Source organism: Macaca fascicularis, chromosome 11 (assembly GCF_037993035.2).
Source record: "Macaca fascicularis isolate 582-1 chromosome 11, T2T-MFA8v1.1".
Lineage (NCBI taxonomy): Eukaryota > Metazoa > Chordata > Mammalia > Primates > Cercopithecidae > Macaca > Macaca fascicularis.
The window spans coordinates 126474143-126498317 of NC_088385.1; the positions used below are offsets into that span (position 1 = coordinate 126474143).

At 44.9% G+C, this 24175-nt stretch overlaps 2 protein-coding genes across 17 annotated transcripts in view; one reads left to right on the top strand and one right to left on the bottom strand.

Moving 5' to 3' along the window:
• Positions 1-24175, top strand: part of CCDC60 (coiled-coil domain containing 60) — a 207481-nt gene that overhangs the window by 140359 nt on the left and 42947 nt on the right. The window contains exons 5-6 of the mRNA XM_005572376.4: positions 8722-8829; positions 20491-20581. Coding sequence (XP_005572433.3) covers positions 8722-8829; positions 20491-20581 — 199 coding nt within the window. The remainder of the gene's footprint in view (positions 1-8721; positions 8830-20490; positions 20582-24175) is intronic.
• Positions 1-24175, bottom strand: part of LOC107126792 (putative uncharacterized protein encoded by LINC00269) — a 214597-nt gene that overhangs the window by 89590 nt on the left and 100832 nt on the right. The gene's annotated exons all lie outside the window — the stretch shown is intronic.

Here is a 24175-nt window from a genome sequence, read left to right on the forward strand (position 1 = left end):
CCACTTTAGGGCAATGGATTCATTTAGAGCTGTGATACAATGATTACAGACTTCTCTGTCTGCTCATTTGTCAAATATTTATTAGGCTCCTACAGTGTTCGCAGTGATAATGGCCACTCCTCATCACTCTGTAGCATTATCTCACTCAGTCCTCTCAGCCTCCCTATTGTGTAGGTGTATCATTATCCTCTCTGCAGATGGGAAAGCAGAAGCTCAGAGACATATACTCACCTATTCAAGGTCACAGAGGTCAGTGTGTTGCTGAGTCAGGTCAGTCTGACTGCAAAGCCCAAGCTTTCATCACCACACACTACATAGAACATATATCCCAAAGCCTTGCCTTTAAGGAGCTCATAATATATTTAGCAAACCAAGTTTCCTATATGTGAAGAGTAAAAGAATGCAAGAGTGAAATCATAGGATAAGATGGCAAACAAAAGCAAATCACTAATAAGAGTACTTAGTTCATGAATGGAAGATGCAAAAACCATCACCAACACCATCATCATCATCACCATCATCCTCACCATCATCCTCATCCTCACCACCATCATCATCATCACCATCATCTTCATCACCATCATCATCACCACCATCATCATCACCATCATCATCACCATCATCAACATCATCCTCAACACCATCATCCTCATCACCATCATCCTCATCACCACCATCATCACCATCATCCTCACCACCGTCATCATCATAACCATCATCCTCATCACCATCATCACCATCATCATCATCCTCACCACCATCATCCTCATCACCATCATCCTCACCACTGTCATCATCATAACCATCATCCTCACCACCATCATCTTTACCATCATCATCATCACCATCATCCTCACCATCATCATCATAACCATCATCCTCACCATCATCATCATCATCCTCACCACCACCATCATCACCATCATCCTCATCACCACCATCATCACCATCATCATTATCACCATTATCCTCATCACCATCATCATCACATTGTGTCAGACACATCCTTATCCCTCCCTAATATTTCAGTCATTAATGAGCCCCATCCCACTCCACACCATCGCACTGTCCTCCTACCTCTCTTTGATTGGTATTGTGATTATAACATTCCAGCCGGCAGCCTAAGCTTGATGTTCTTAAAGCATCCGCTTGCAAAAATAGGCCTTGCAATTTCTCATGATGTCTCTTGAATACACTTGCACTTCTGCCCATCCCTCCCATGGACAAGCCTTCTGAAACCAACTGGTATAGAACCAATGGGCTTTCACTTGCATCTGAATCATCTGGGGGTAGGGGGAGAGCAGGGAAGAAATGTTTCTGAGAATGCATATCCCTGAGCCCCATCCACAATTTATTTGGTCTGAGCCATTGAGGCTTACTTAAATCAGCTATGAAGTGATGGAGAGAGTTTCTTACCCATCTTCTGTCAGTGTCAGATGGGAAAACTAAAGCCCAGAAAGGGGGAAGAACCTGCCAAAAGTCTCACAACAGGATTTTTTTTTTTAATTTTTTATTGCCATAGGTTATTGGGGAACAGGTGGTGTTTGGTTACATAAGTTCTTTAGTGGTGATTTGTGAGATTTTGGTGTACCCATCACCTGAGACATATACACTGCACCCAATTTGTAGTCTTTCATCCCTCACCTCCTTCCCACCCCTCACCCTTGAGTCCCCAAAGTCCATTGTGTCATTCTTATGCCTTTGCATCCCCATACCTTAGCTCCTAGTTATGAGTGAGAATATACTGTTTGGTTTTCCATTCCTGAGTTACTTTACTTAGAATAATAGTCTTCAACCTCATCCAGATTGCTGCAAATACCATTAATTCACTCATTTTTATGGATGAGTAGTATTCCATCATATATCATATATATATATATGCCACAGTTTCTTTATCCACTCGTTGACTGATGGCCATTTGGGTTGGTTCCACATTTTTGCAATTGCAAATTCACAACAGGAATTTTGATCTCCTGTCAGCTAAGTCAGATCTTTACACTAGGTTTGTTACATAGGCTATATTATTATTATTATTATTATTGCAGTGGATGTGGTTCATATTTGTATTAGACCAGAGGTCAGCAAACTATTCCTTAAAGGGCCAGACAGTAAAAATTTTAGCCTTTGCTGACCAGGTGGTCTCCCTTGCAACCACTTAACTTTGCTGTTGTAGCATGAAAACTACAACAATGGATGTGGCTATGTTCCAATAAAGTTTTATTTACAAAACCAAAGTGGCAGGCTCACTGGCTGTAGTTTGCTGTAGTCCCTGTCCAGCACTGAAGGCTGCCTTTTCTTATCCTCAGCTGTTCAAAGGCTCTGGCTGCATTTGATGACTGTATTAGTAAGCTATGGCTGTATTACAGATCACCTCAACATGGAGTGGCTTCAAACAACAATTTAGTATTGCCCCCAAGTCTACATGTCAGCAGGGTGTTTCTGCTGGTCAGGCTGACTCGGCTGATCTTGGCTGGATGTGCTTATGTGTCTACACCCAGCTGATGGGTGAGCTGGAGGTTGACTGATCTCGAATGGCTTCATTCACAAGTCTGTTGGTTGGTTGCTGGCCAGGGTGACATGGGTGAGATGCTGAATGTCTCTCAACACCCAGCAAGCAAACTCAGACTTGTTCACATGGCAAGCAGAAAGGGTTCCAAGAACAAGATCCTAAGTACCCAAAGCCCCTTGAGGTCAATGATGGTGATGATGATGGTGCTGGTGATGATTATTGCATTTTCCATCTGTGAACTGGGCTCAGCATGACCACAGTTACCCTCTCACCACATTCCACTGGCCAAAGCAAGTCACCAGGCCAGCCTAGCTACAAGGAGTGTGGGGAAAGACTTCCCTTCTTGATGCGGGGAAGCAGCAAAGTCACATCCCAAAGTGTGCAAAGCAGAGAGGGATGGCACTATTGTAATCAGTCTACCAAAAGGCACCAGGGCCGGCCCTGCCTGGTGATTCCTGAATTCTCAGTTGTCATATCAGCCAATGCAGATCAGAGTCTGGTCAGTTCCCTCAATCCCTGTGTGATTGATCCCCAAAGTGGCTGATAATTCCAAATCGACTGTGTAGGGATCAATTCAATCGTGTAACAAACAAGAGACCGACCTTTATCTTTAAAAAGGGAAGGGGGTGGTCTCTAGGAATGAGAAACAGCCTCTCGTTTTTCCCTCTTAGATGGCTGGGCTGTGCCCCACAGCCTTTAATGAGTGACTAGGCAGCAAGTGCAATGCCTGCAACCTGTGTCCAGATTTGCCCTTGGCAATCAGCGTGGGGCACTTGGAATGGCTTTGAATGCATTTTCCAATTTCTCTTAGTAAAAGAAAAAAAAATGTTTTCTTCTCAGAGATGTTTATGCCCACTGGAATTCTGGTTGGTACAGCAGTTTTAATAGAGTGAACTATTCAGGTGTGCTGACCGCTGGCACTCGCCCGGAGTTCTGAGCTCAGGGACTTCGGAAGCAGGCTTTGTGTATCCCCGTTCAGCATTTTCACCTCCTATACCCTGCATTTAAAAAAGTCAATGTTCTCTCTTTTAATTTGATAAAATCCAAGATACTATGCTATGACCTGACACACGATCATTATGAGAAAAGACCGATTTCTATCAGGCATGCTTCTGGGGACTTTTTTTCACTGCAGATTCGACGAGCAATCATCAGGTTTAGGGCACTTTTTATAAACGGAGAAAAAGGACCAGATCTATCAGATGAAACCCTATTCTGATGAAAAGGGAGTCTCTACCCTCTAACAAGAGACAACATCCACACTGTCATTAAGAGCATGAATTCGGAAGCCAGACTGCCTGGGCTCACATTCCAGCTCTGCCATTTGCTGTCTTTTGTGACCTTGGATAAGTCACATGGCCCTTTATGCCCCAGTGTCCTCATCTGCAAAATGGGGATAATAATAGTACCTTCTTCACAGGATTTTATAAGAATGAAATTAGTTAATGGATATTGGGCACTTAAAACAGTGTCTGGCATACAGTAAGGACTCTTACGGGAAGTATTCACCATTACTATTACTTTGTTGTTCTGTTGTTGTTGTTTTTGTTACTACTGTTTATTATCTCAGTGGTTCTGTATATAAGAATTGTGCTCGAGGTGCAGTGGCTCACATCTGTAATCCCAGCACTTTGGGAAACCGAGGCATTGAGCCCAGGAGTTTGAGACCAGTCCGGGCAACATGGCAAAACTCCATCTCTACAAAATACAAAAACCATCTGGGCAGGTGGCACATGCCTGTAGTCCCAGCTACTCAGGAGACTGAAGTAGGAGGATCGCTTGTGCCCAGGATGCAGAGGCTGCAGTGAGCCAAGATCACACCACTGTACTCCATCCTGGGCAACAGAGTGAGACCCTGTCTCCAAAAAAAAAAAAGAAAGAAAAAAAAAAGGAATTGTGCTCAAGTTATCAGTTCAGAAAATATCAGATCTGAACCAATTCATTCCCGCCATTTTCCATCAGTAACTGGAAATCTATTGAGCCTACTCTGTGCTCAGCACAGAGCACCCTGTGGTGGACAAGACTCTGCAGGTTGTAGGCCCAAGGGCTGGAGAGTCCAGTAAACAGGTAGTTACAGTAGAGCAGGAACCCAAAGGTGAGGACAAGGAGGACACACTGTAGGGATGGGGATGCTTTAGAACCTCCTTAGAGTGAGCCCAGCCCAGACCTACAGCAATCAAGGAAGGCTTCCGGATGGAGATGAGAGCTGAAGCCCAATCACTGAGAGTCGAGAAGGAAGAGGAACAGGAACATGTACCAGGAGCAGGGAACAGTGCTGAGCATGTCACCTCACCCTCACTCTCACCTTTTAAGAGAGGTACTGCAATTACCTCCATTTTACAGATAAGAAAACTGAGGCTCAAAGAAGTTAAGTAATTTGGCCAAGGCCACAGGGCCAGTAGATGGCAAAGCTAGAAGTTTAACCTGGATGGTGCAAAGAGTGAGCATGCTGAGCTTGAACAACTGAGTGGATTTTTGCCAGGCTGCAGATGGTAGCACAAGGAACAGGCGGGGCAACTCAAGGCTGGAGAGGCGGACGGGGCCTCATGTGTGTCAGAGCATTAGTTTGCTGGGGCTGCCATAGTAAACTACTAGACTGGGTGACTTAAAGAACAGAAATGTATTTTCTCACAGTTCTGGAGGCTGACAGCCCAAGATCTAGGTGCTGTCAGGGTTGGTTTCTCCTAACCCTCTCGAGGTTGGAGGATCGCTCTCTCCCTCTCTTCTCCGTGTCCTCACATGGTCTTTTTCTCAGTGCTCGCAGCCCTGGTGTGTCTTTGTGTGTCCAAATTTCCTCCTCTTATAAGGACACCGGTCAGATTAGATTAGGGACCACCATAATGGCTTCATTTTTCAGTGAAGCCCCTCTTTAAGGTACCATCTACGAACATGGTCACACCCTGAGGTACAGGGGTTACAGCTTCAACAAATGAATCTGGGATGTCCACAATTCAGCCGATTACAAATTATTTAGGAAGTCTGAAGATTTTAAGCAAGAGAGGGAGAGGGTCAGGTCTACATCTGTTCTTGTCATCTGCAGAAATGAATCTGATGCTCATATGTCCCACATCCCCTCCACCACCTTGTGACCAAGTAGACCCCATCTCACCAATTAACTTCCTTTGTTTATTTCCCTCCCCACCCCACATATCCCAAAGCCCAGGTGTGCAGGGGCTCCAAGTTGCAAAACAGAAGAACCCATAGGCCTCTGCCCCAGCCTCTCGCAACCTCCTAGTGTTATGGGGAGGGTATAGTGAGGTGCTCATGGCCCACTGCCAGGCATGTGGCACAGCTAGCTGCTGCCATTGCTAAATGCTGGACAGGTCCTATGTGCCCAGACCTACCAAAATGCTGTCCCCTGTGGGGCCCAAAAAGGTGTTAAGAGAGAAGAAAGAGACAATAATTGAAAAGGGGTCAGGTGCAATAGCTCATACCCATAATCCCAGAGCTTTGGGAGGCAAAGGCAGGAGGATCGCTAGAGGCCAGGAGTTTGACACAAGCCTGGGCAACATAGGAAGACCCCATTTTTTCCAAAAAAACTTAAAAATTAGCTGGGCATGGTGACGCGTGTCTGCAGTCCCAGCTACTCTGGAAACTGAGGCAGGAGGATCACTTGAGCCCAGGAGTTGGAGGCTGCGGTCTGGGGATAGAATGAGAGCCTGTCTCTTAAAAAAAGTTTTATTTAATAAAAAAATGGAAAAGACTATGGCCTTACAAGTCCTTTAAATTAGAAGTAAAGGAATAGTAGGCGCTTAGTAAATCATCTGTGGAAGGAAAAGACTCCAGGGAAGAAAGGAAAGAGAGTTTCTCCCCGTAGTTTTCCAAAGACCTGGTGGATACAGTCACCCTAGTACACAGAGGTGAGGGGGTGGGGAAGGGCAGGGCTGCCTGCTTCAAGCTGAGTAAAATGCCTGCCTCTCAGAGGATTAGCCGGGATAACCTTGGGCCAGTTCCACGCTTGAGCCCGGGGATTGGGTATCACCTTCTGAAGTGGTGCCTTCCTGGAAACAGACAGCAGAGATACCTTCCTGCCCCTGAAAACACCAGGCCTAGGAACCCTGGGGAGTGCTGATGAGGGCAGGATGCAGTTTCAGAGAAGAGCAATTACACAGGTTCTTAATGGAGGCATCTGGCCCATTAGCGCAAGAGGAGAAATCTTGTGGGGAGAGGGGTGGCTGGCCAGGACTCCACCTTGTTTCCAGGAAAAAGGCAGGCAGCAGGTTAACCCTCTCCTGACCTCGCTCTCGGGGTGCCCACTGCATCGGCTTCATCAGCACCTCCTCAGAGCCCAGGCCCGTGAGAGCACAGACATGGAGTCAAACTGACACTGGTTCAAATTCTCACTAATCCTAGCAGTGTGACCTCAAGTCACTCATTGCCCCTCTCTGAGCCTCCCATCCCCCATTGTAAAGAGGAGGTGGCCGGGCGCGGTGGCTGACGCCTGTAATCCCAGCACTTTGGGAGGCCGAGGCGGGCGGATCACAAGGTCAGGAGATCGAGACCACAGTGAGACCACAGTGAAACCCCGTCTCTACTAAAAATACAAAAAATTAGCCGGGCGCGGTGGCGGGCGCCTGTAGTCCCAGCTACTCAGGAGGCTGAGGCAGGAGAATGGCGGGAACCCGGGAGGCGGAGCTTGCAGTGAGCCGAGATCGCGCCACTGCACTCCAGCCTGGGCGACAGCGTGAGACTCCGTCTCAAAAAAAAAAAAAAAAAAAAAAGAGGAGGTAGGGGAGGTATATAACCTATAGGGTTGTTGTGAGCTTTTATTTTTTTTTCCGAGATGAAGTCTTGCTCCGTCACCCAGGCTGGAGTGCAGTGGTGTGATTTCAGCTCACTGCCACCTCCGCCTCCCAGGCTCAAGCAATTCTCCTGCCTTACCCTCCCGAGCAGCTGGGATTACAGGCACCCGCCACCACGCCCAGCTAATTTTTGTATTTTTAGTAGAGATGGGGGTTTCACCATGTTGGCCAGGCTGGTCTTCAACTCCTGACCTAGTAATCTGCCCACCTCAGCTTCCCAAAGTGCTGGGATTACAGGCGTGAGCCACCGCACCCGGGCTCATTGTGAGCTTTAAATGAGATACTGAGAACCATCTCAGTCATCAACACGCTCTGTGACCTTGAGCAAAGTGATTGCAGCCCTCTGAACCTCACTTTCCGCTTCTCTAAAATGTGCATAATAATTCATACTCCAGCAGATTGTTGGAAGAATTAAATAATGTGTATAAAATGCCCCTGTCAATACCTGCCTCCTTGTAGGTGTTTAATACAAAGTGTCCAAAAAATCAGAAAATGTAGGTGAAACATATGTGGTGGTGGTTGTTTAAGACAGTCTCACTCTGTCACCCAGGCTGGCAGGCAGGCTCACTACCACCTTGACTGCCCTGGCGGTCAGCGTCCTCTTACGTCAGCCTCCCGAGTAGCAGGGATCACAGGTGCATGCCACCACACCCAGCTCATTTTTGTATTTTTGTACGCTGGTCTCAAACTCCTGAGCTCAAGCAACCCATCCGCCTCAGCCTCCCAAAGAGCTGGGATCACACACATGCGCCATCATTCCCAGCCTGAGACATATTTGTAAACAGTGTTTTAGTGAACATTTGCAAGTGATACGCTCTATGTGTTTTTCTTCAAAACCCAACTACATTTTCAGGCAAAGGACTCATAAATGTAAAGCAATGCATCCAATTTTTAATCTAGGGGGGAAAGAACAATTAACACACTAGTTTCCCTGTTACGCTGTTTCCAGACTTTTTACACACTCTTTTTATTTATTGTACTTTTATCAGATTAACAATTGGACATACATAGGATGCTGATTCCCTTGAAGCCTCTCATTTACCTGAGTCAAGACTTCCAGCTGGGGGACCCTTCCTTGTTTCTCTCCCTGCTATATACACAAATTCTCGGTAACTGGCATTGGATAATCTCATTCCAAATGGGCTATCACCTACTGGCCTGGTGACCTGGCACAACTTCCTCAAGTCCTGTGAGCCTCTGATTCCTCATCTGTAAAATGGGCTAAAGAATATCTCATGGGCCCATTGCAAAGGCCAAATGAGATGATACATGCAAAATACTTACGCATGCCTGGAGCATGGTGCCCACTCCCTCACTGGGAGCAAGTACCGCTACTATTTTGATGGCTATTTTTGCGAAGAATGTTGTTCTAACAGGATCCCACTGTGTTCCCTCTCTCTGTCTTTGCAGCGAGCCCCTCTTCCGCCAGCTCTGTGCTCTCCACTGGCTTCTGGAGGCCCTGACTATCGACCACACCCACCACACCATGAAGCCTGTGATCACCTGTTGGAACCCAAAGTACGCCTCAGCCCTTCACCTTGTCTTAGACTAGCAGTAGGCTGGGCGGTGGGGAAGAGATTCCTGTATGTTCTTCCACTCCCTTTGCTGTTTTGGTGGGTAGGCTGTTTTAGGAGCTCTTCTATGTGCTCTGTGGGATCTGAACCGGGGAGAACTAGAGACAGCGTCTGCAGATTCGTGGGAGCCCGCTGTGTGCATCTCCTTCCCACGTCTCTTCCCAACTCCACATTCAGTGACATCACACGGGTAGCCTGAAATCAGCCAGCCACATGGGAGTATTTACACCACAGAAATTGGCAGGCTCTGGAAGCACATCACTGGATCCACAGCTCGACTGCTCTCCAACTCTCTTCTTGGACTGTGTCTCCCTAACACTATTCTTAGTCTTCCTTTTCCTCCTCCTTTCCCTCCCTTTTAATCTTTCTTTTCTTTTTGTTTTTATTTTTATCCTTTCTTTCAAGGTTGTCTTTTGTTTTGCTTTGGTCTTTTTGTTGTTTAATTTACATTGGTGGCTACTTCTCCACTGGGATCCAAGGGAATATTTGGTATTCATTTCCCTGGAGCTACTCGGTTTGTACAGGCAGAAGCTCCAGAACATGTTGTCTAGGTCAAGAGAAGCGTTAGGTGTCCCCACCAGAGGAGAGAGCTCATGCAAAAGCTTGGAGGCCACTGTTGCAGGAACAGCATTGTACACACAGGGCAGAACAAAGAACAGACAGGCATGTAAAGGCATTGGTTCTTTAAGGAGAGTCAGGTTGTTCACAAGAAGGGGACAAACAAAAGAACCCTGACTTGAAGAATCAGATTTTCCCTGTGAAAATAACAGGCTGAGTTAAATAAAATAGTTCCCCACTCCCGGTGCTAACCCATGCCCACTCATAGTCCTGCCTCCCAGGCGGATCCAGTCTTCCTCTTCCCAAAACCTGAGTCTTTTTTTTTTTTTTTTTTTTTTTTTTTATGGAGTCTCACTCTGTTGCCAGGCCAGAGTGCAGTGACGCAATCTTGGTTCACTGCAACCTCCATCTCCCAGGTTCAAGCGATTCTCCTACCTCAGCCTCCCAAGTAGCTGGGACTACAGGTGTGCGCCACCATGCCCAGCTAATTTTTGTATTTTTAGTAGAGACGGGATTTCACCAGGTTGGCCAGGATGGTCTCAATCTCTTGACCTCGTGATCCACCCCCACACAGCCTCCCAAAGTATTGGGATTACAGGCGTGAGCCACTGTGCCTGGCCAAACTAAGTCTTAATTAACTCTTTCCTCTTGAAGACATTTATTACCCATCCCCTAGATCTCCTCCACCCCCAAGTCATCTTTTACACCAGGACCCAGAGAAACTAACCTCAAATGCAACCAGCAATATAAATCAAGCATCCGTTGGTAGATCAGTAACTCCAATCAATTCAGTGTTTTCAGTTGGGATAATTTTAAAACTATAGTCTCTTTTGATACAAGCGGTTGACAGGCTTTATTTTTTAAAGCACCAGACACTCATTTTTTAAAGATAGAAGCCCCTATAATGTAAAAGAGACTTTTCTAAGTGGAACTTCTTCATGAAGCAAAAGGTTTGGGAGCCTGGGAGACCTGGGACCCCTCCAACTTACTTCTGTCTCCACCATGGCACCCTAGTTATTTCCCTTTTTTTTTTTTTTTTTGAGACAGAGTCTTGCTCTGTTGCCCAGGCTGGAGTGCAGTGGTGCGATCTCGGCTCACTGCAAGCTCCACCTCCCGGGTTCACGCCATTCTCTTGCCTCAGCCTCCGGAGCAGCTGGGACTACAGGCGCCCGCCAACACGCTCAGCTAATTTTTTTGTATTTTTAGTAGAGATGGGGTTTCACCATGGTCTCGATCTCCTGACCTCGTGATCCACCAGCCTGGGCCTCCCAAAGTGCTGGGATTACAGGTGTGAGCCACCGCACCCAGCCTCTAGTTATTTCCAAAATGTCTTTGTGGCTTCCAGAATTTCTTTGAAAACCACAGCCTTAAAACATTTTTCATGCCTTTTTTTTTTTTTTTAAAGAGATGAGGGTCTTGCTCTGTTGCCCAGGCTAGAGCGCAGTTGCACAGTCATAGCTCACCACAGCCTTGAACTCCTGTGCTCAAGCAATCCTCCTGCCTCAGCCTCCCAGATAGCTAGTACTACAGGTGAATGCGGCCGCACCTGCCACCATACCTGGCTAATTGTTTTTTAAGTTTTTCAGAGATGGTGTCTTGCTATGCTGCCCAGGCTGGTGTCTAGCTCATGGCCTCAAGCAATCCTCCTGCCTCAGCATCCCAAGTAGCTGGGATTAAAGGCTATTTAGTTTTCTCTAAAATAAAACTGCTCAAGTAATAAGTGAACACAATTTATGCTTATAGAAATCTTTCAAAAAATGTATAAGTATATAAAATATGAAAACCTTTATTCCCTCCCTGAAATCCCCTTTAAAAAAAAAAAAACTCCTTTTAAAAGTCTATGATCTATCCTTCCAAATCTTTCTAATGCCTTCCTTTTATAAACATATACAGTTACATTTTTTAACAGAAATAGGATCATATCTGCATATTGTTCTCTACATGATTTTCCTCCTTTTACAATGACTCATGGGCATCTTTTCATGATGGTATACACAGGTTTACACATTCTTTCAACAGCAGCAGAATATTCTATTGTATGGATGGAGTATACACCATTTCTTTATTAACAGACACTGAGGTCATTTACAAATTTTTGACATTTCAGGTAGTACTGCGTGGAATATCCTTACACATATCTTGTTTTGTTTTCTGTTTTTGTTTTGTTTCGTTTTTGCTCTGTTTTTGTTTTTGTTTTGTTTTTGTTTTTTTTGAGATGGAGTCTCGCTCTGTCGCCCAGGCTGGAGTGCAGTGGCGCGATCTGAGCTCACTGCAACCTCCGCCTCCCAGGTTCATGCCATTCTCCTGCCTCAGCCTCCTGACTGGCTGGGACTACAGGCGCCCGCCACCACGCCCAGCTAATTTTTTGTATTTTTAGTGGAGACAGGGTTTCACCATGTTGGCCAAGCTGGTCTCGAACTTCTGACCTCGTGATCCACCCGCCTCGGCCTCCCAAAGTGCTGGGATTACAGGCGTGAGCCACTGCACCTGGCCCCTTACACATATCTTTTATGCCCAATTGCAAATATTTCTATTAGCTGGATTCCGGGAATGAGAATCACTAGGTAAAAGCAGTGTCTTTTTCTTCTTTTTCCTTGGTTGATGGCTTACATTCTAAGAAAAAGGCCTCTGAGCCAGTGGGTTCCTGACAGCATTCCGTCTCCCTGAGCACACCACCAACAGCCACATTTTGCCTCCTACATGTGGTGACCCTTTCTCCAAAACTGAGAAAAGAACATCATGTAGAATTTGGATTGAACAGAGAAAAGGGGCCATGTCCCTTTCTTTTGGTTGGTTTTAGAAATGTGCTCAGAATTAACTGCAGTAAAAAGACACAGTGGTCACATTGAGAGTAGCAGATGTTCTACCACGACTTGCAGTGGCGGAATTCTATCAGTGCTCCGAGGATGCCCAGCTCTATAAAATCACACCTGAACCAGACCTAGCCACCTGAGGTAAAAAATGCAGTCCAGGAAGATTCACATAGGAAGTCACAGTATTTGTTGGGGTTTGTTTTTTTCTAGTCGACCATTTCTTCCTGGTGGGCATTTCAGTTTAGGGTCAATGACAATGCTGGTAAATGTTTTAACAACCAGTTCTCTAGGAAGTGAAGAACCACGATTTGTGACAATGCCAATTTCCACGGTGTAAATACTCCCACCGTGGCTGATTTCAATCTTCCCAACATAATGTCACTGAACTTGGAGTTGGGAAGAGATGTACAGAATCCGTTCTTGTGAGCCAGTATGAGCTAGCTCCAGCACATCCTGTTTGGGATTCATTTTTAAAAATTATGAATCTGGGGGGCAGTTTAAGTTCCCTATAAAGTATAAGAAAACACCTTTTTAGTTATAAGAAAGCAGAAAGAGCTCTTCTCTTCAACATTTAATCCCCATTTATGACGTTTTACCCTTATGCAGCAGTGTAAATTTCCCCAAATCTTCAAGTGCATTTTTTAAACCCAGAGGGATTAGAGTGATAAAGAGGAAAGGGTTTAGCATCAGATGAACCCAGATGAGTCAAAGCTCTGCCACTTAATAGCTGTGTGACCTTGGGCAAGTCACTTGACATCTCTGGCCCTCTGTTTCTTCATCTGTCAAATGGGTTCCTGCCTCAGAAGAGTTATTGTAAGAATTAAGCAAAATCAAGTCCATAGAGCATTTAGCCTAATATCTGGGAACACAATGAATGTTCATTAAGTAAGAGCTATAAAAGGTAAAAATCCTTATTTTAAAGAGAAGTTAAGTGTATGATTATCAGTACCATTGAGACTGAAGGCTAGGAAAGAAAGGAACTTCTGAGCAGAATTTTACCAACAGGTGAGATCTATGTTCACTAGGTGAACAGAAAATTATGCAAACAGACAGGGGAAAAAGGCTACACAATGCCACCCAAAACCTAGTTGCAAAGATAAACAACCCAGGTAATGAGCCCAAGAAGGTAATACCAAATCTCCAGTTCTCCTGATTGTGTTTTTCTGAGTCTCCATCATCAAGCAACCAGTATCTCCTGTTACTAAAGCATTTTGACACTTAAACCCTGAGCCTGACTCCCACCATGCATTTTCCAAAAGGGAATATCCATCCTTGGGGACCTGTAGATCCCAGAGGCTCCATTTTGATTAGGCATAATGACAGCTGCAGACCCAATTCCTCCCCCTTACAGATTTTATAGCAAGAAAGTTGGGGTGGTTCGATATCTCAACAAGGGCTTTCTACAGGCAGCAAAATTTCACTAACTGGCAGTTACTGTGCTGCAAGCAGAAGAACGATCTTTGTTAGTTGCAGGATGATCTCATATTTGGATGGATTGGTGGATGTTTGGGTGAATGGACGGATGACAGATTTTAGGATGTCATTATGAGTTGCATCTGAGTCTCTGCTTTATTGAGAAAAAAAAAACTCCTCAACTTCCCAATTTCATCATGTGGCAATTTAAACACATTATCATTATCACTTCTCAGCATCCTTGTTAATTCCACTGCTAACAAGAGAGTTTATTTCAATTGACAAGATGATCGGGTCCACAACAGAAATTGAAACCAAGCCTTCAATAATGAATGTGCCAATTATGTTTCTCTAAGAGATATAAGCCTCTTTTTAAGCAAAGTAGGATCTGATTTTTTTTCATGAATGCCCAGAAGTATTTATTCAAACCCTTAGGGCCAAATGCATTTCAGAATTCTGAGGGGTTTCTATTGTTTTTGTTTTGCATTTTAAAAAAGAATATTGAGACATGTCCCAAATAGAACATCACACTCCCAGAGGGGCCTGTCATCAAACACAATATTTCTGCAGAAAACAAATAAGTGAATATTTATCTTAACAAAGGTCAAAAAAAAAGGCCACTAATAGCCTCCCATCAGTTTTTGTCACGCTTTGCTACCAAATAAGCTATTTAAATTGTTTTGGTTTAAAGACTCTTTGGATATTGGAATTGGTTAAGTGGTTGTGAACCTGTATTGATTTTATTCTTATTGGAGACCAACTTTCCAAGAACCAACCAGAAGACCTACCTAGAAACAAGTAGACCTTTACAGAGACACAGACATCAGGTGTGGGGAAATGTGACAAGCTCTAATGCTGCCTCCCCTACCCCTGTGGCCATCTTTCCTAGTTGCGGTGGGGAAGAAACAGGCCAGACCCCTGGCCAAAGAAGGGAGTGAAGAGTTACCAGCAGGTAGAGCACACACCTCAAAGGAGTTGTTCCAACAGGCTGGAGTCTCCAGAGTCCTGTGCTCTCCCCTGGTGCCACAGGGGCAGTTCAGTTATCTACGTCTTACTGCTTCAGGCTGTCCAGAGAGACACCACTGGGCCCACTATTTAGTGGGGAGACCAAGTGAGTGTAATCCCCATGCTTACAATCCTGATTCTTATAATCCTGACTCTTGCAATCCTGACTCTTAAGAGACGCCAGACATTCAAGGGCTGGACTGTCCAGGCACAGAAAACCCACCCTTCCTTTAGAAATACACACATGAGTAAAAGGCAACCAGCCCCACTTTGAGGTTTCAAATATGACACAAACATCAAAATCCATCTACTGTTTTATGATGAAAATGGCTGGCACTTGAGTGCTTCCTATGGCAAGCATTGCTCTAGGTATATTATCTCAGTTAAACCTCACTCCAAATTACCAATAAGGAAATTGAGGCATGGAAAATTAATTTGCTCAAAGTTGCATAGCGAGCAAAAGGTAAGGCAGGATTTGAACCCAGGTAACCTTGCTGCAAAGTATGGGTACTTCACCCCCAAAATGGTTGTTCCTCTGTAGCTAAATCCTAAAGTCTTTAATTAATTTAGAGAATAATCTGGTGCCCCACCTCCAAGAAAAGAAGATCTTATTACAATGTGGTACTTTCTGGGAGGTCCCAGGATACAAAAGGGACTCAACTTACCGAGATGTTATCACATATAAAATGAAATTTTCTTTTATAAAATAATTTCAAGTGCCGTTTTGCACATATTGTTTTGAAACTAAACTTTTGCTGTTTGCCTTAGTATATAAGGAGCATCTCTCCGGATGTGAACCTCTGCTGTGGAGTTTATCAGCAAACAAATGTATTGAAACATAGTTAACCCATATTCCAAGCCCTTTAAGTCTTTTCCAAGCTTTTGCTTCCGTGAAATACCGTCGCAATCGTTCTGAGCAACACACATAATAGCATTTTTAAAATTTAAATTGTTTATATTTAAATTAGTTTCCCCTTGTCTTGTAGTACTCCTCCCCCACAACCAAGAAAATCTCATTTTCCTCAAACCTGCCTTTTCCAGGCACTAGTGGGAATACTGCTGTGAAGAAAACAGATAACACTCCTGCCCTCAGGAGCTTCCATGCTAGAGGGGTGAGGGAAGCAACAGATGATGAACATGCCATCATCGAGATACTCTGAGATAGCAATAAGTGTCATGAAGCAATTGATGGGTGATGTGACAGTGATGGGCAGGGGAGTTTTCAATTGGATCATCAAGGAAAGACTCACTCGGAAGGTGACATGTGAGTGAAGTCTCTGATTTCCCCCGCTCTCCTCTTTGCACTGATTTAATTACATGGCTCCTCCACTGTGGTACTCCAGGGGACATCTCTATGGAGTGGGAGAATGTGGCAGGAGGATCAGATCATCGCTCAGGAGTTAGGATGGAGCCACCTGGTCCGGGAAGTTCCAGAGCTTTGACCGCTGCCCCCTCCCTGGTGCAGAATCAGCAGCTCTTCCCCTCGGTCATGGACACATGAGCATGTCCTAACCTAGCCTACAGCTTTCCGCCCTGGGAAGCACACATTTTACCCCAGATGGGAGTTCAGAAAGACAGCACAAAGTATTTGAGAAAATTGCTCTGAATTGCCACTGTGGATAGACATCTTCAAGTGGCTGCCTGGAACAAAATGTGCTTGGCGGATACAGTTACAAGAGATTTGACAGTGCTCAATGCCCTATTCCCTTGATTTCTGGCAAATAGGATCCCTTAGAAGCTTCAGCAGGGCGAAATTATGGTCTGAAAATTATAGCTACATCTCCCCCAAGGATCTGCCCTGGTACCTTGTTGTCTACCATCAGCTCCTCCTCTAAGCCACAGTAAATCTCGGTTGAAAAGAGAAGGTTATTGTTGTTAATAGCTGAACTGTATTCAGCTGTCTGTACATAGCACCCATGAAGCCCTTAACAAGCCCCATTTCTTTTCATCTTCACAGCAATCCTTTGTCACAGCTGCTATTATTCCCCCATTTTACAGATGAGGATAGTGAGACTCAGAGAGGCTAAATTACTTATACCAAGTCGCACATGTAGGAAGCAGCGGGGCAGACAGAGGACTCGAACAGCTGGTCCAATCTAAATTGTGAATCTAAATTCACTCTTAACCACTAAGATAACCCTTTTCTGGTCCTGATACTCAGGGACTTGCCAGAGGTCACACAGACAGTAAATCACAAGGATATTAAATGGGTGAGCTACGTAAGTTAGGGTGCCATAATGAACAACCCCCAAATCTCAGCAGTTTAAGGCAAAAGAAGCTTGTTCCTTGGCTCACCTTTCAAGTCCAACAGGGAGGCTCTATCAGCAGGGACTCACACTGATAAAAGCTTCCACCATCGACGAGGCAGAAAAGGGAATCTGATGACTTCAGGACTAGCTCTTAAATCATCTACCCAAAGTCCCACATGTCACTTTCACTCATGTATTTTTGAACAAAGCAAGTCACAGTGCTTACACTTGCCTTCAGAGAGCAGGGAAGGCCTGGAACTACTTGGTGGATGGCACTAACGCTTACCCCACCAGGCCAGGGGAAGGACCACCAACCTGCTTTGTCCTCCTCCACAAGGTATGCAATGGATGATGCGGCTTAGCTGGTTTTATTTTTCTCTTCCTTCCCCTACCGATCTTCCTTTTTGGGTTATTCGCTACTGAAAATGAAACATCAGAAAGACCGATTCTGTCTAACCAGGCCTTTTCTTTATCAATGGGTTTGCAAGAGCAAAGGCTCCGAGCTTTTTAAGGTCTGTGGGAATCTTGCTGCATTTTGAACCCATTTAGCCTGCTGCTTGAAGTCGCAATAGATTTCAGGTCATCTTGGAAGTCAGCAGTAGTGGAAAACCTCCATCTTCCTGATTGGACCTGAATATTTAAGATTTTGAAAGCTTTGCCAGGACCAGATTTAATTTTAAAGGGGGAAAGGGGGGTGCTTTTGAACTTCAAGAAGAAGGCTGGAGGCTCAGCAGGGCTGCGTTAGCAAAGGGAAATGCGAAAAGCCCTGTGGTCTTGAAAGAAATGCTCCAAAGTGAAAAAAACAAAAAACGCTAAAGCCTCCAGTGGGTGAACCTTAAATCAGACTTCAAAAGCACCGCTAGTTTAAATATTGTTTATAGGACTGAAGTATTGCTCCTTCCTCTGGCTGGATTTTAAATATCCCCTAATTTGATTACTCGGGGGAGAGGCAGGCAGAACCAACTTAAATGAGCTTCACTGTTAATTATTCAGAGGGCTTTTTAATTGTGTAATCAAACATAAAGTCTTACAAAGAGTTTAGAGGCCCATTCTCACCCCACCTCCCAAGCCCGACTTCCACTTTGGGTCTGTGTGCATTTCTTGTGTGGTGGCAATTGGCTGGTTGATCTTCAGCAAAATCCCACTGGTGAAGAGAGGACACCCCCAACTCCTTACCTGGACTGGGAAAAGCCTTTGATTCTGTCAGGCCTCTGAGCCCAAGCCGAGCCATCGCATCCCCTGTGACTTGCACGTATATGCCCAGATGGCCTGAAGTAACTGAAGAATCACAAAAGAAGTGCAAACGCCCTGCCCCGCCTTAACTGATGACATTCCACCACATAAGAAGTGAAAATGGCCGGTCCTTGCCTTAAGCGACGACATTATCTTGTGAAATTCCTTTTCCTGGCTCATCCTGGCTCAAAAAGCTCCCCCACTGAGCACTTTGTGACCCCCACTCCTGCCCACCAGACATCAACCCCCCTTTGACTGTAATTTTCCTTTACCTATCCAAATCCTATAAAACGGCCCCACCCTTATCTCCCTTCGCTGACTCTCTTTTCGGACTCAGCCCGCCTGCACCCAGGCGGGGTGCTCACACAAAGCCTGTTTGGTGGTCTGTTCACACGGACGCGCATGACAGATTCTGCTACTCAGATCTCCATGCCATGAGAAGTCAGCCTTAAGTTAGGTTTATCCTGATCAGCTTTTACCTTCTATATCTGAGCACCTCCCTTCCACCCACAATCACCGGCACTCATCACCCTAACAAGCCTAGACCCCTGTCAGTGTCTCCCAAACCAAAGCAGTTCTGTTTGTCCTCTTTTTTTTTTTTTTTTTTTTGAGATGGAGTTTCACTCTTGTCCCCCAGACTGGAGTGCAATGGCGCGATCTCGGCTCACTGGAACCTCCGCCTCCCAGGTTCAAGCGATTCTGCTGCCTTAGCCTCCAGAGCAGCTGAGATTACAGGCACGCGCCACCACACCCGGCTAATTTTTTTGTGTGTTTTTAGTAGAGACAGAGTTTCACCATGTTGGCCAGGCTGGTCTGGAACTCCTCACCTCAGCTGATCTGCCTGCCTTAGCCTCCCAAAGTACTGGGATTACAGGCATGAGCCCAGCTCGTCTTCTCATTTCAAGTTCCTGCTCTCTGCTAGGCGAGAGCTAGAAAAATAATTAAAAGAATCCTTGTGATATAAAATTCTTTCTGCAAAGAAAAAGGGGATAAAGAAAGAGATAGGTGGATGGATGAATGGATGGAAAAATATATGGACAGAGAGATGGATAGACCAATCTGTCGATCAATAGATATGTAAACGTAGTTGAGAGATCACACGTTGAGACTCCCCGCTGTCTTATCCCCCCCCCACTGCCCCATAGCCACAAGTCCAAAATCCAAAAGCTCTGAAAACTCAGTTTTTCCTAACTCATTTGGCAGCAAAATCTGACAGGAGCCAATCTAAGTTGGTAGCAAAATTTGACTTGAAGCTACTTCTGGTCTTTATTTCTCCCCCCTAGTATAAATATCCGTGCGTTCCATTGCAGAAATAGTCATGTATTTGGTTACAGGATGCTGTCCCCTTAGCACCCTCAGAGGGATTATGTTAACATATAGAATATGCAGCACGTTTCCTTTCCAAAATGCCAAAATTATTAATTTGGCAACACATCTGGTCCCGCAGATTTCAGATAAGGGATTACAGGTGTGTCACCAACAGAACTTACTGGGCTTCAGTCTCCTATCCAGAAAATTCCCAACCCATGAGAGGAGGATCCGGGTTTTGTGCAGCCTGAAGCTTATTTAACGGGGGAGAGGGCACTTTAAGAAAAAAAAAAAAATACAAAATTACAATACAAAATCAGGTACAGGATCCTGGAAGAGGAACCCACACAAGTGAGGAGCCCTGAAGCTTTCGCTTCATTCATTTCACTGTAAGTAAGTGACTTAAACTCCCTTAGTTTGTTTTCTCATCTGAAAATGGGATGACAATGACTACATCACAGGGTTATAGTGATTGAGATGATACAGCGAAAAGGCACAGAAAGGTGTTGCACATAGCGTCGTAGAGAACTTTTGCCCAGTCAACCTCCAATCAGTGATTTTCATTGTGCAATCCACCCCCATCAACCCCACCCTCAGTCCCACCCAGTAATATTCTCTGTGTGTCTCTCAGAAATGTCTCTGATGGTGGACCCCTTGGGCAACAGAAAAAGCAAAGATGCAGAAATGAACATGCTTTTCAATTCACACCCTAGGAGTACTGCAGACCTGCCCAGGATTCTATGAGAGGACCAAGGCTAAAATACAAATAGATGCAAAAAACATGCAAATATATACCACCTCCCTCCTCCACCCAGTAAGCAAAAGTCTCTCCAAACCTCGATTTCACTCAAAAGAGCCAGCTATGGAGAACTATCCCTCCCATTTCTTCACAAGTACAGGAGTGGGGGCGGAAATCCTAACAGAGCCCAGCTACCATTCCTCCTCTATTTATTGCATTTCTTAAAAGAACGTGTAATAAACCGAGGCTCTGGAAACGGAAAACTCATTAAGCTGTTTCTCACTCAGGGACCCGGGTGGAAGCAAGAGCACCATTAAAAAAATCAATAAGGACAAGTCCATGGGACAGAAATGGGAGCATTTCGTCACAGCGCCAAAGGTAACCAACCACACGCCACGCAACCCTTTGGCTCCTAGGTCCCAGCTTGTGTTGAGGAGTATTTTTGTCAGTCTTTTCTCTGATGGGAATTTTTTTTTCTAGTTGGTTCTCAGAGTGAAGGGAAGTCAGAGCCACATGCTGTTGGATGGTTTTCGTAAATTTAATTAAAACAGTTATCTGGGGATTGTAGGAGAAATGACATTTGGCTGGACACTACATAATGGGGACAGGAGGGGGTGCTAAGCAACTGCTTAACAAGATGTCACCAGAAGGAAATGGACTCACCTCACTCTATCTTCTAAATCAATAACAGTCATTTCTCTCTCCTTCTCCCTCCCTCCCTCCCTCCCTTCCTCCCTCCCTTCCTTCCTCTCTCTCTCTCCTCTTTAACCCAGTCAGAAAATAAAACCCAGGCACACTAGCTCATGCTTGTAATCCCAAAGGATTGGGAGGCCAAGGCAGGAGGATCAGTTGAGCCCAGGAGTTTGAGACCAGCCCGGGCAACATAGCAAGATCCCGTCTTGACAAAAAATTTAAAAATTAGCTGGGCATAGTGGTGTGCACCTGTAGTCCCAGGTATTAGAGAGGCTGAAGTGGGAGGATCATGTAAGCCCAGGAATTGGGGGCTGCAGTGAGCTATGATCCCACCACTGCACTCCAGCCTCCCACCTGGGCAAGAGAGTGAGATCCTATCTCTAAGAAAAAGAAAAGACAACGTGAGTGATTCAACAGACAAGATTTTCTACAAACTAGAACATGCAGTTATTAAGAGGACACCAAGATACAGATTCTTTTTACCCAAAGGTATTCCTAACCCAGGACCTCCCAAACTCATCTACTCAATAAACAAGCCTAATAATAATAATAATAATAATAATGGCAAAAGGTAGGTAAAGGTAATAGAGCACACAACTAGAGTGTTTGCTGAACCTATCCCCTAACCCATGAAATGGATATAATGTGCTTTCCTGCCTACCTCACAACTTTAGTGAATAACCTCAGGAAATAAATATAAGGCAAACTCACCTTGAAAACGTGAGAATGCTTAGCATTCCTGTGGTTCTGTAAATTTTAGAGGCCACTGTTCAACATAATTGTAAATGGGCTAAGTTCTGTGCTAAGGAAGCTTCTGTAGGTATATTATCCAGTTGTGCCCTCTTAATAACCCTATGGGGCACTATTCTTACCCCCAGGTGAGAAAGGAGGAATTTGGGGTCTCAGAGAGGTTAAGTGACTTACATAAGGTTACCCAGCTGGGTAATGGCAGAGGCAGAAGTTAATTCTGGGTCTGTTTATTAAACATAGTTTATTAAACATATAAACATCAATATGTTTATTAAACATATAAACATCCAATGCCTGTTCTCCCTGACCCCATGATTACAGTTGCCCCTCATGAAGAATTTCACCACTTTCTTACGCTTTCATCGGCGTGCTCCTAGATTTAAGAAGAACCTTGGTTTTTATGGCAGAAAGTTGCTATGGAGATGCAGTGCGCATCCGTCTTCAGAAATGCACAGAAAAAGCAGCGGGAGCTACAAACCTTTTAAAAAAATCCTTCAGGGATATCCACCACTAAAATTGCAGGAGGGGAAGGGGAGAATGAATAGCTGTGCTTGAACTCTTGCAAAACGGAATTCAAGTTTGTGGATCAAACCCTGGGCTGCAGCACGTTCCACTCTGGGCATGGGGGAGCACTCAATTAGGCTGCAGGAGACCTGGCTCAGCCATGGTGACTCAGTTCACTGTGTGACCTCAGACAAGTCCTTTCCCCTCTACTGGGCCTCAGTAAAATGAGGACTTTGAAAGAGGGAATCCAACCAGCTCCCACAATACTCTTCTTTTCCCCTGACATTCTTCTGTATGTGTAGGCAGCGTTCATAGGGGCCAGGCAAATTGTGTTATTAATAAAATAAAAAATAAGGCTGAGTGTGATACAGTAGGGAGTGGTGGGGTCTGTGGCAAACTGGAGCACTCCTGCACAGCTAAAAGGAAGAAACTCTCTGCAGCTGTAGCTCATTTTGCCTTGTGAGAATGGGAGCCCAGAGCTTACCATTTTCAAAAGAAACAAAAAACTTACATTTTTATATAAAAGTCTCCCAGTTTGTAAAATCCTGGGTAGCTAAACATGTCTCCCCATGGGCCACCAGTCTGCAACCCCTACTTCATAGAAAGTATAAGGAATCTTTCAGGAAATTCGTTTCCTCCATTGCCAAAAATCAATCCCTACTGAGATGGAACATAGCAACTGGTTAACACCACTGCTGAGTGAAATATAAAAAATAGAGAAGCAGCATTTAGGGATTTAAGTCGATTCAGAGAGGTTCAGTTCAATAAAAGGCAAGCAAGTGCCTGTCACATCTTCCCCCTACGTTTTATTTTTCTGCCACTTTCAATTAATCACAAGTGTTAGCCCTTAACTTTGGATTTCCTGGCTAGGGTGGTTAATTAAATTTTAATTAATGGCAACTCTGGGAGCATAAGATGAAATCCTAGCTCAAGGAAGATACGCACAGAATCCTGGTAGGGAAGGCTTTTCTGAGATTGTCCCAGGCTATCCCCTAAGTTTTATAAATGAGGAAACTGAGGCATGGCAGAGTGACGTAGTAAAGGCCCCCCTCCCCGAGGTCCCCTGACTCTGACTCCAGTGCTCACTGCAAGATTCAAAGCTACCCCATGCCACCATCTGTCCACCCTTCAAAAATTACATTGATCTTACTAGGCACAGTGGCTTACAACTATAATCCCAGCACTTTGGGAGACCAAGGTGGACAGATTGCTTGAGCTCAGGAGTTCAAGACCAGCCCAGGCAACATGGTGAAACTCCATCTCTACCAAAAAATAACAACAACAACAACAACAAAAATTGGCCGATCATGGTGGTGGGTACCTGTAATACCACCTACTTGGGAGGCTGAGGCAAGAGAATAGCTCAAACCTGGGAGGCAGAGGTTGCAGTGAGCCAAGATTGTACCACTGCACTCCAGCCTGGGCAACAGAGTGAGATCCTGTCAAATAAAAATAAAGATAAAAATTAAAAAATGACGTTGATCTGAAGAGCCTAGTTTCTAGAGTCAGGAATTCATATTGTTCTAGATAAAATGGAAAGAGGCAATTTCTATATGATTCATCCCTGAGCTCTGATATCATCTCTCCCCGGAGTGATAAAGGGTAGAGGGGCCTTCTGTCAGTCCTGGCAAGCTCTTGACCAATTGCAGTGTCAGGACAACGGGAGCATTGTACCAAGCTCCTAATTTATCAAAGGAGAGGACATGCCTGCTTTGGGTACTTGGCTTTTCTTGATCAGTCATTTTGTAACTTGCATGGCCTCTTGAAGATCTGGTTAAATCCAGTTCAAATTCCATTTCTCCAGTCTATCATATTCTGAAGCATTCTGTCATTTATATAGAATTTCACTGAAGATTTGAGAGAGATGAGGCAGGCACAAGGAGAGATCAAATCTTAAAGCCCACAGTTTCTCCCTCCTCTTCCCCAACCTTCTCCCTCTCCTGTGCAACCAAGAAATCCCTCCCCTCTTCTAGTGCAAGAAGGTTCCACTCATATTCAGTGCCCTACAAGGTAGCCATTCGAAAT